This window comes from Camarhynchus parvulus, chromosome 9 (genome assembly GCF_901933205.1).
Source record: "Camarhynchus parvulus chromosome 9, STF_HiC, whole genome shotgun sequence".
In the NCBI taxonomy this organism is placed as follows: Eukaryota; Metazoa; Chordata; class Aves; order Passeriformes; family Thraupidae; genus Camarhynchus; species Camarhynchus parvulus.
Window position 1 is genome coordinate 20,413,136 of NC_044579.1, and position 12,192 is coordinate 20,425,327.

At 51.2% G+C, this 12,192-nt stretch overlaps 1 protein-coding gene across 3 annotated transcripts; it reads right to left on the reverse strand.

Moving 5' to 3' along the window:
• Positions 1 to 3,130: 3,130 nt before the first annotated feature.
• CRYGS (crystallin gamma S) lies at positions 3,131 to 12,068 on the reverse strand. Of its 3 annotated transcripts, none has more exons than XM_030954572.1 (3): positions 12,060 to 12,068; positions 5,545 to 5,791; positions 3,131 to 3,393 (listed from the first exon to the last, which is right to left on the reverse strand). In XM_030954572.1, the coding sequence occupies exons 1-3, from the start codon at positions 12,066 to 12,068 to the stop codon at positions 3,131 to 3,133; spliced, it is 519 nt and encodes a 172-aa protein (XP_030810432.1). The 3 variants fall into 3 exon arrangements, with proteins under 3 accessions (XP_030810432.1, XP_030810431.1, XP_030810430.1); XM_030954571.1 differs by having other exon boundaries at positions 5,497 to 5,791; XM_030954570.1 differs by lacking the exon at positions 12,060 to 12,068 and adding an exon at positions 10,407 to 10,455 and having other exon boundaries at positions 3,131 to 3,403; positions 5,549 to 5,791.
• Positions 12,069 to 12,192: the final 124 nt, after the last annotated feature.

A 12,192-nucleotide genomic window follows, 5' to 3' on the forward strand; every position in this document is an offset into this window, starting at 1 on the left:
TGGCACAGGAAGGAAAAGGGAAAAATTGCAGCAGGTCCTTGGGCACCAAGGGGATGGAAATGAAGGTGACTTCAAAATTTCCAAACCAGCTGGTGCCAGGCAGGCTGAGGAGGGGGGACAGACAGACAGACACCTGCCTGGAGGTCTCTGCTTCCAGAAGTCCTCACACACCCACCGGATTAGGGATGATGGAGGAGAGGAATGCCTTATACCAATTAATTCCCAAAGTGTAATTAACATCTGGGCCTGCTCCATGTGATCCCCAGCTGCTAATGAAGCATGGAACTGCTTTAATTCCTGCTACACTGCACCATCTTCTCATTAAATCCAGGAGCAGGTTCCATCGCATTTCCCTTAGAGGGAAAAAGGGAGAGACAGAGAAATGGAGCAGGATTTGTCTCCATGAAATATGATAGATTAGAGTTTGCTGGATAAAGAAAGTAGGGATGGGGGGAGGGCATGGAATGGGAAATTTTGTAGGTGTGTGCACGCAGGCATCTGGAAATTCTCTCTCCCCATGACCTCCTTACACCCCATCCATCAGCCTGGGGTTGGCTTATTCCAAGCAGCAGAGCCTTTGCTGGTGTCTAACAGGCCCACCGGACACAATCTGCATGCCAATTACTGGAGCAGACCCCCTGATACTGGGGAATGGAAATTAGCTGTCAAGGAAAACCCGGCATCAGCACGGCTGCGCTCCCCGCTCATCTCCACAGGCACCCTGCTCTGCTGTGGCAGGGGAAAAATGGGAAAAGTCATCTGGAATAACAATAAAATAAAAACCAATGGTAAAAAAACCACCCAAGTAGCAGTTTATTGTTATTTGTGTCAGTTGCAAATGTTGAGGACACAGCGTTCACCCAAGGGCAAGAGCCTGTGTCACTGTGATATTTTATGAAAAATTCCTTTGCCAGGATTTCTTCTCCTGGCAAGGTGAGAAGCCTCAGCTTCTCCATGTTTTGCTCCTCTGGAATGTGATTTGGAGAATTGTTTACCCAGCATGTGAATTGTTTTAACTTAATGACCAATCCCAGACCAGCTGTGTCGGGACTCTGGTCCGTGACAAGTTTTTATTATTCATTCTTGTCTAACCTTCTGATGTCTCCTTTCTCTTTCTTTAGCATAATTTTAATATACTATTTCTTTTCATATAATATCATAAAATAATAAATCAGCCTTCTGAGAACTTGGAGTCAAATTCTCATCTCTCACCTCATCCTGGGGACCCACAACAAGCCTGGAGGAGAAGGAGGGAAGACTTGGGATAATTGGGTTTTTAAAGTGGGGAGATCAGCAGTGAAAGGGAAGGACATGGGAAAATGTTACCTTAAGGGCAAACCAGATCCAGGTCTGGCTCCTCCAGTCCTCTGGGGTGGATGCAAACAGCAACCATAGAGCTGAACTATTCCAAACCCATCCAGTGCAGTGCATGTGGGATGGGGACTGTGGGACATTCTCCAAAATCAGGGTGGGAGGTGGCTAGAAATGCACTGGGTAGAGCTCACTTACCTGCAGATTTTCCATCCACAACAGGGACAGCAACAGGCTCACTGTCAAAGAAACCCAGGAGCCAGGCTGTACTCAAACTGCTGCCCTCGGAGAGCTTTGCCAGGAGCCAGGGGGAAAAGGAGAGCTGGAGCTGAGGGCTGGTCCTGGAGGAATATTATGGGGAAAAATACAGTGAAACACAACAGTGTTGCTGGATCATCTGCATCCCGCTGAGCCGTGATGGAGAGTAGTGAGGAGGGATGGAAGTGGGTGAAGATGCATCACCGTTTGCAGGGAAAGGCTGGAATGGGGCAGGGTGCTAAGGGAGGGGGTGGCAGCAGGGAGAGGAAGAAGGGGAAGGCGACTCTTCAGCTCATCTTTGTCCTGGGGGAAGTCCAGGGGGCTGGACCTGGCAGCTCCTTCCCATTCCCCACCGGCAGCAACTTTCCCAGGAGGTGGCAGCCCCGTGGCTTGACGAGCATCCCTTCCCCGGGCTCCCTGCTCCATAATAACCTCATACATCAGGGGGAAGAGACTGCAGAGCATGGCTGGGAGGGCTCTGCTTCCACCTCCAGCCTCATTGTCCCAAAGCCCCTCAGCTCCATGTGCAAACAGGCTGCAGCTCCCAGGGGTTCCCGGGGGAAGAGTTCCCAGCCATCAGCTATTTCTGCCTGGGAGGCTGTGCCTAGAATCTGCCTCTCCTCTGGTAGCACCAGGCAAAATGGGATGTTCCTGGTGGCAAACCGGGCTAACTGGGAGCTCCCTCTACTCCCTGCACATCTCAGGTGTCCAGGGAGCTCTTCCTGCCCTTCAGCAGCCACCTCCCAGAGGCACTCACTGCCTCTATCCCACACCCAGCCTGCTCTCCTGCTTCCAGCTCCTGGCTCCATGTGGTGCCCAGCCCCAGTTTAAGCAGCTGAATGCCTTGGCTCACACCTCCAGGGGACATGCTGTACCTGACACACTGGGCTGCCAGTGTCCCCAGCACTCCCCAAGGAGATTATGGCTGTCCCCCTCCTGCTCCATCTGGGATCGCAGTTTTTTCCCAGTCCTGGGAGGGCAAACCCATCCAGTAGCAGGCAGCAGCTGCCTGCTCAGGGTGTCCAGGAGGACACATGGCACTGAGAAAAACCTCATCCCTTCTCCCAAACCACCGTGGAGCAGCAACAGAGCAGACAGGGACTCCACAGGGACATGACAGACCGAGCCACCCACAGCCACCACCGACAACTGGAACCCAGGGACGTGTGGTGCCACTGCTCCACCGGGATGGCCAAACGCTGGGACACAAACTCCAGCTTGGGGATGGCTTTTTCCTAAAGGATCAGTAGGGCAGGGGTTGGGGAAGGTGACAATGTGGCAGAGAAGGCTGTGCTCCACCCCAGCCACCCCGGGATCAGTGGGGCAGGGGATGGGGAAGGTGACAATGAGGCAGGGAAGGCTGTGCTCAACCAAAGCTCCCCAGGATCAGAGGGGCAGGGGATGGGGAAGGTGACAATGAGGCAGGGAAGGCTCCGCTCCACCCCAGCTCCCCGGAGACAGGACATGCGGCACCCAAATCCCGAGAATAAGCAGGACAAGGCAGAGCTGAGCGACTCAGTTGCTTTATTGGGGGGGTGTGGCAGCCCTGCACGGGGCTGGCTCACTCGGAGATGCTGCGGAAGGACTGGACGGCGGGGCTGGCCGCGCCCCACTCCACGGGCTTGCGGTACTCCCCCTTGGGCAGCACGTACTGCCGGCCCCGGTAGTTGGGGTGCTCGTAGAACACCCAGACGCCCTCCAGCACCCTGCAGGCGTGCACCTCACGCATGTGCCACTCCTCCATGATGGAGGGGCAGTCTTCGGTGGCTTCGAACATCTGCCCGCCAAAATCTCCCTTCTCAAACACCTGGATGTGGCCTCGGCCTCCACTTGGCTAGAAAAAAAATAAATAAATAAAAGGGTGGGGGGAGAGAAAATTAGAGAGTCATGGAAAGGTTTGGGTTGGAAGGGATTTAAAGATGATCCAGTTCTACCTCCCTGCCCTGGGTGGGCACACCTCCCACTGTCCCAGGTTGCTCTAAGCCCCATCCAAGCTGGCCTTGGACACTTCCAGGGGTGGGGCAGCCGCAGCTGCTCTGGGTGACTTCATTGGCAACCAGAGCATCGGATGGAGGCACTGACACTTCCCAGCTCTGACATGGGGCAGAGTTTGGGCACAGCCAGACTCAAACCAGGTACCAGCCACCCCCAGCACACCAGGACAGGGCTGAAGTCTCCAAAAACACAGGGAGAAGCAGCTGGGGTAAAATTTAACAGAGAATCACATGCAGAACAGCGATAAGCTTGAGTCAGCAGTGCCTGTCTCGCTATCCCGGGCAGCCTTGAACCCCTCAGCGCTCCTCGTGAGCATCAGACCGGCTCCAGCTCCGTCTCCTCCGGGCGGAGAGGAGTGTAATGAGCTGCTGGGCCCGGCGGGGCCGTGTTGCTGCGGAGGCAGCGCCGGCTCCCAGCGGCGCTGGAAGCCCTCCTTGCCCGAAGGCACCGCGGGATCAGCGCCTGGTCCGCAGCTGCCCGGACACCTCTTCCCCCGCCTCGCCAGCCCTGCCCAGCCGAGCTCTGCCGGGTCCCCCAGGGCAGGGGAAAGCCAGGACCAGGTGGATATGCAGGAAAAGGCTCCCACGTTTCATCCTGGTGGAGGAAGCTGTGCTGCTCTTGTGTCTCACACGTGTTTTGGCTGCATGTCTTTAGCCAGATCAGTGCTCTGAACGGACTGGAAACTCTCCTTGCCCCATGCAAAGGGATTTAGACACAGTTTAAAGCCAGAACAGGCTCAGAGGGGCATTAGACTCCCAGGCAGAAAAGCAAAAACCTGTTTCAGTTGCGAGACCTGCTCCATGCAGTGGGAATTCACAGCCATGCTCCAGGTCAGCAACCCATGGATCACCAGACTCTGCCCCACTACTGAAAAACCTCAGCAGCAGCAGCACCAATCCACACTTCATCCACAATCCCAGTTTTAAAGGATGCTCTTCCCCTTAGGCTTCCCAAAAGGATCATGCCCTCTGTTCCTTTCTCCCACCATCACTTAGGAGGGGTTGAGCACACACCTCCTGTGCTCTCCTGACACCAGGAGGCACCAGGCTGCTCCAAGCATGGCCAAGGGAGGGCTCCAGGGATCCCTCCTGTTCCTGGGCACTCCAGGGCTGATACTGGGCTTGGCTCTCCACACCCAGAGGGGTTTGGTGACACGGATTCAGCTCCCTGTATCAAATGGGAGTCCTGGCTTGCTAAAGAGGAAACTTCTCATTCTAAACATTCCTGCAAAATCTACATTCCACTGTTACAGGCCTTGAGCTGTTGGGTCAGTTGGTTACATGCCAGGGAAAAGGCAAGAGGCAAACTTTGGAGCAGCCTGCCTGGACACTGAAATCCCTAAAGGAACATGCTGATGAAACTACCTATGGAAACTCACCCACACTCAAAGGGATCTGTGTCACAGACATATTTTATGAAAAATCTTTTTGCAAGGATTTTTTCTCCTGAGAAGCTGAGAGGCCTCAGAAATGAAATGTAAACAATGGTTATCTGCTGCTGTGGAATGCAATAGGTGCATCTGTGATTGGTCTCATGTGGTTGCTTTTAATAAATAGCCAATCACAGTCCAGCTGTCTTGGACTCTCTAGTCAGTCACAAGATTTTATTACCATTCCATTCCTTTCTTTTCAAGCCTTCTGATGAAATCCTTTCTTCTATTCTTTTGGTGTAGTTTTAATATAATATATATATCATAAAATAATAAATCAGCCTTCTGAAACATGGAGTCAAGCTTCTCATCTCTTCCCTCGCGCTGGGCCCCCTGTGAACACCACCACAGATCTGCCTTTCCCCACTGCAATCCAGACTGGGACACACTCACCTTCTCCCCACACCAAACACCTTGCTACTCCCAGAGCAGGACTGTGGGAGCAAACCCCTGCAGCCCCCCCCGTGTGGCTCCCCAGGACAGCACATTCCCCCCCATGAAACCCTCCCAGGATGGGATAAATGGCAGCATGCCCTGGCAAGGGGGGACACCTACGATCTGGATGTACTTGCAGGAGCCCAGGCGGTCGTTGAGGCCCATCCAGTGGTGGTAGTCAGGGTACTCCCCGTGGGTCAGCACGTACATGTTCCCAGCATAGTTGGGCCTCTCGTAGGCCACCCAGGTGCCTCCATCCACACGGATGGAGTTGCAGCGGCTCAGGTAGGTGTGGAAATCGGGGCAGTCGCTGTCGCACTCATAGTAACGGCCCAGGAAGTTCTTGTCTTCATAGAAGGTGACCTGAAACGAGCAGAGGGGGCAGAGAGGGGAGGTTCCTCACCTAGAACATCTCCATATTCCAGCCACATCAAGGCAGGAAATATCTGAAAGCAGAGCCCTCAAGTGTGGCATTCACATTCTCTGAAAAATCCCTTTGCCCGGGATTTTTCTCCTGGGAAACTGAGAAGCCTCAGAGAAAAAGGAAAACAATTCTTATCTCATTTGCTTCTCATGTGTTGTGCTGATGTGGAATGTGGAGATTGTTTACCCACAAATGATTGTTTCGTTGGATGCTGGTGTGAGTTGTTTTCACTCTTTGGCCAATCAGGGCCAAGCTGTGTCGGGACTCTGGAAAGAGTCACGAGTTTTCATTATTATCTTTTTAGCATTGTTTAAGTATCCTTTCTGTATTCCTTAGTATAGTTTAGTATAGTATTCTTCAATATAATATAGTATAATAAAATAATAAATTAATCTTCTGAGAACATGGAGTCAGATTTATCATTCCTCCTTTCATCAGGGCACCCCACAAATACAATAGTTGAGATATAGAAATCCTCAAGCCCAGCCTTGGAATGGGACCAACTGCAGTCAGTCAGACTAATTCACCTGTCTGGCCCCAATGCCACCAGTGTTCTGGCCTTCCCAGACCTTTGTTCTATCCCAGTCCAACACAACACTCCCACAGATAAGTCCCTGTCCTTTTTCCAGCAAAACACCATCAAAGCAATTCCCTCCCACCTTCTCTAGATCAGGAGTTACTGAATTATGGCTGGAGAGCTGCGAGAAGTCAATGGAATGTACAAAGCAGGTTTCCAGGGACATGGGTGGATCTGGCAACACTGGGTTAGCAGTTGGACTTGATGCCTTTAGAAGACTTTTCCAGCCTTAACAATTCCATTATTTCCTTTATGTTGACTTGCCAAGTCTTTGCAGTGAAATCTTTACTAATAAGGGGTGGAGAAGTCTCTTTCCTCCCAGGTCATGTCTTCCAGCCCATCCTTGTTCCCACTTGAACAACCCAAAACTTCCTTTCTCAAAACTCACTGCCCAAAGCTGGATGCCACACAAGCTTTGCCCTTGCCAGGAGAAACTAAGGGAGCATTCCATGTTTATGGTGGGGAGCAGTTTTATGGATATCCAAGGATTGTATTTGCAGTCGGCTCATTCTGCTTTGGTTGCTGCAAGTCCATGAAACCTCTGACAAATTCAAGATCCATCCCCACATTTCTTTCCCAAGAGCTGCTCTATGGCCAGGCTGCTGATCCCAAAGCACTTTATCCTTGATCACAACCTGGCTTGAGATGATCTTGGGAGCTGATGAGTGAATCCCATTCCTCTCACCTGAGGCATCACCCAGCCAGATAGCCCTGGAGAGGAGAACCACTTTTCTTCAAAAATCCCTTCATTAAAATATTGCCAAGCCCTAGACCAGACCAGTCATTTTTCTAGCCCCATTTTTAGATCCTCCCAGGTGACAATTACTCATCAAACATTGCCCTTCTCCAAGAGGATTCCCAAATCATCACATCTGTCTTGACTACATCCTTTGCTTGCTCACAACACCAGATGGTCTAGAGAGAATCTTTCTGGCCACACCCAACATGCAGTGCTCCACAATCCATTTTTCCCATGTTTTTTTCCATAGTTTGAGTATTAAGACACACCCCCACCTGCAGTACTTCACCTACAGTGCTTTGGCTACTGGTGTCGATGTAACCTCCCTGCTCTTCAAAAATCATTCATTGTCAGTGTTTCAACCCAAATCCAAGACAACTCTCTCACTTTTAATTTTTAATCATTTGTTTTGTGCTAAAAATTAAATTAGCCAGAGTTTCCCTGGAGCTGGTTGGTCAGTGTGTCCCACCAGCCTGACCAAGAGATCTGGGGAGTCAGACTGGTCATGCCAGAGGATTCATGCTCTTAATTTTGTGGCAGGTTACTGAATATTTATTAGGACAATGCTATTTTCCTTTTAATTTCAAGGGCTGTTTTGCCATCACAAAGCAATTAGTGCGCACAAAACAACCCATCCCCTGACATCCTGAGCAAGCTCTTCCCACCTTCAGTGGAGAGCTGGGAATCACTCTGACCTTTCCAGCAGTGAATAAGGGCTGTGAAAGGAGAGGACTGAAATGCTCAGCTCCTGTTTTCAGGCTCTTGGGCAGTTAACCACGTTGGCCAGGTCTTCCTGGCCACAACCCACTGCCTTTTGCAGATTCTGCTTTTGGATCATTGTCCCTAAAGGTATCACCCAAAAAATCAGCCAGCCTGACCCAAAGGCAACACTGAAAGCTCAGCTCGCTGGGTTTGGCAGTCATGCATCACCAGTCACCCTCTTCTCGAAGCCAGTGGTCAAGGAAGCCAGAGCAGCCCTGGAAAAGCCTCTGCAGGATTCATTTATTCCCAGTTCAGCATTATCCTCTGCTGGGATGGCTGATCCCTCTCTCCAACATCTGTCCCCAAGCTCTGATCCTGTCCCACTCCTGTCCAACACGGTTGGTGATGAACTCTGCCCAATGTGGGTCTGCTTTCTGGGCAGAGGGAACCTGGATGAGTTCAAGGCCAGCTTGGATGGGACTTGCAGCAACCTGAGATAGTTGAAGGTGTCCCTGCCCATGGCAGGGGTGGAACTGGATGTGCTTTAAAGTCCTTTCCAACTGAAACCATTCTGGGATTCAGTGATGTTCCTTCCCCACCCAGCCTAACACAACCAAACTGGAGCCTGATGTTTCCAGGGGGGCATTTCCCCTGCACTCATAAAACCACAAAGCCAAAGAAATCCAAAGGCACATTAAGGATATGGCTATTCCTACAAAACTGTGTCCAACCAACGTACTGCTCCTTGGTTTAATTTCAGAATTTAAGGGATCCTCCCCATGCATTCTCCAGCACAGCCCTTCAGACACACCCTCAGCTCCTTTCAGACCTTTGCTTCCCAGCTTTCCTTCATGGATTCCGGCACCAACAGAGCAGGCTGATGTTTTCACTCATAGAATAATTACAGATTCCAATTCCAGATTTGCAGCTTTGTTTCAGTCCCCTCTCACTCACAGGGAAATCACTTTCCTTCAGCCAAACCCTGCAGGAGCTCTGCTCCCAGCACTCCCCTGTTAACCTCTCCGTGCCCAAACCTTGCCTTTTGGGGGTTACCAGGCACATCCCACATTTGTCAGAGCAGATCTTCCTTGCAGGAATGTAAAACACTCACTTTGGTCACCTCACCTGAGTTATCACATATTTCTTTTCAACAGTAGCTTAGCTAGAAGGAAACTCACAAAAAATATCCAGTAGTGTCTCCTCTGTCAGCAGTAATCCCTTTCCAGGGCAGATCACTCACTGGGGCTGTGAGAAATGGTGTTTAATTCCTTATTTTGCCTTTTTCTTCTCCCTGGAATGTGCTAAACAAGAGCACAGCATAGAGAACTAGGAGATAACTCCTCCTGGCCCTCTTGCTGCCCCCCAGCAGCACATATTCCATTAATTCCCCGTGGTACACGCTGAGGGGACACGGCTTCCGGTAGGGAAAGGCAGAATGTGCTCAAGGCTTTCCAAGCTGACAGGAGACTCAAGGGTGGAGCAGTTGCAGTTCCCCAGCACCTTTTTTAGGTTCAGGTACAGAAAGTTTGCACCCCAGGATCCAGGAGCCACCAGCACACCCTCCTCGGCTTCCCAGCCCAACAGCCTGAGAGCCACAGAGCTGAAGGACATGGAAAAGCCAGCACCAGATCTCCCACGGCATTGCCCAGTGCCTCCAAACCCACTGTGCTTCCAAAGCCCCTTGGGTCCCACAGCCTGCACGGGCTGAAAGGAATCCAGCCCAAAAGCTAAACTCAGATGAAGCTCTTCCTGCAGCCTCCTAACAGTGTTTGGCATTCCAACAGGGGACACTGGCCCAAGTCCCCACCCTCCTTTCCCTTCCCAGCTGTTTCTCCCTGCCCAGTCCCAGACCCAGTACAAGTTCTGTGGGATCAGCCAGCTCAGCTCTGCTAAGCCCAAGCCTGAGGTGCTGGATCCCCACCTGAGATGTCACTCCAGCTGAAGCTGAGCTTCCCAACCTACTTCCTTCTCTGATTTCAGCTCATCCCTGCTGACTGCACCAAATCCCAAGGCCAGTGTGCATCATCCCTCAGGGAACACTATTCCCTTCGGTGCCATGGCCATCCATGGAGCCCTTCTGTCCCAGCACACCCTCTGCTCCACCATGGAAAAGGGATGTGGCAGCTCTGCTGGTGCTGGCAGTCAGGCTCTCTCCAAGGGACCTTTCCATGACACCCCACTCTGGAGGCGCAGTGATTCCCAGCTGGCACAGCCCCTCCATCCCCAATTCACAAGGCATCACACCCTGCTCTCAGAACCATCTCAAAATGCCTGCTCACCAGTCACTGCACTGACTCCATCCTCTGGCAGAGCCACACCTAGAGGAACCAGCCAAAATCTGGGAAAATACTTGGGAGGGCTCAGCTCCAGCTTCCCTCCACGTGAGGAGGGATTTCAAGCATCTCCCCCTGCCCACATGCTGACAGAGGGGGAAGCTGTCAGCAGAACAAAAAAAACAAAGTTTCTCCACAATTCATCCCTGCAAAATTCTGCACTTTTAGCCAAAATCATGAATATACACTGCAAACAAACTTACCTTGGCTCCAGCTCTGGACATTTTCCGTTCCAGCCAAGCTCCCCTGTGCCGGAGGAACGTCAGCAGCTGTTACAAACAGCCAGGATCTGAGGTGCCCTTTTTATAACGGGCTTGTTTTAAACCAGACAGCCGCTTTGTCATGAGAATAGGATCCAAAAATTGAGTCAGTGATTCTGAGGCTATAGCCGATTTCCAGAAAAGCAAACAGGATTATGGAATAAAGGAAGGCTTCGCCATCCTCCCTTTGTTACCATTTGCTGAGTCAGAACACCAAAACTCTGCCAAATGCACTCAAAACACGCAGCCCCCTGCCAAGGACGGGTGGTAATTTGGCTGCTCCCTCCCTTCCAAGCTTGTTAAACAAGAAGGAATCCTCGTTGGCTCTTAGAGACCCACCCCATTTGTAAGGAGGGCACGTGGTATTCATCAGGGAACGTTCTGGTGCAGTGAAGGATGCAGTTAAGGAATGACAAACAAGTGCTCAGAGCAGACACCAGAGGATTGCAAAGACCAGCTGTGCAGTGAGAGCTCTCATGGAGACATCTGTGCAGCAAAGAGGCTGCAGATTTTCCTGGGACACCCTCAGCTGGAGCCACACCGCTCCAAACACCTCCTGACATGGAGGGAAAGAAGGATGTGTGGCCACCTCCCCATTCCCCACAGAGTGATTTCACCCATCAAACGATGCCCAGATTTCTGTTGCCTTTTCAAGTGTCACAAATTCAACCCCAACTCTCAGCCCAGCACCTGAGGTTGGAGCAGAGGAGTTTTCCCTTCGGCCACACTCCGGCCTGGGAGCGGGGAGGCCGAGGATCACTGGCTTCCACAGCCACCCCCCCGCCAGTGCATTATGAAAAACCACCTCTGCAGCTATTCAGTGCCCCAGCCCAAAGGCTTAGTGAGACAAAGGGACACGAATTTGGCACAGCAGCGCCCGAAACACGCAGCCCCTCTTTCAAATCTGTCAGGACAAGCACTCTCGCAACAGCAGCTCTGTAAATGCAGGCAGATGGGAGAGCCTGGGGCACACACAATCAGCAGCTGCTCCTCTTCCCATTTTAGGAGCCTTGAATCACCCAGAGCTGTTGCTCTCACTGAGGCCACTTGGATTGATTTAGTTTTTAACTCCTGAAGATCACAGCTCAAGCACAAGCTGGGTTCTATTAGCAGGTTCACAGCTCAAAGCTGCGGTCGCTTTGCACATCCCCTCCTTTAGAGGTTGGTTAAATACAATAAACTCATCTTACATAAATAGAAAAAATATAATAAACTCACCTCACCTGCCTGCCCAGGAGACCTTCAGAGGAATTCTGAGGCTGTGCACTCCAGAGCACTGTGCCTTCCCCTCACTCTCAGCTTGGAGAGCTCTTTCCAAGGCACCACCAGCTGCTGCCTCCACTCATCCATGCAATGCCTTTGCCTATTTTCCAAGCTTATTTAAGTGCTCAGCTATGAGCACATCTCCACAAAACACATCCCACCAGCACATAAGAATGGTGCTTATTCAAGCTGATAATCTTTATGAAAATTATGAGAGATAGGAATAGGGCTTGTATCAAAACTTTGTGCCAGGGCAGCCTTCAGTTGCATGGCTGAAGTTTACAGGAGTTTTGCTTTCAGCCTGGCAGGACTTGCATTCTTTTTTTGACCCACTTTCCCCATAAATTTGCAGTTTCTCTCTCTGACAGGTTCACATTTCATTAAGATAAAAGATGCTGTGTCCCCCTAAGACCAACTGTACAGGTAAAACCCCTTCCCCAGAACATATGCCAGGTTTATCCAACAA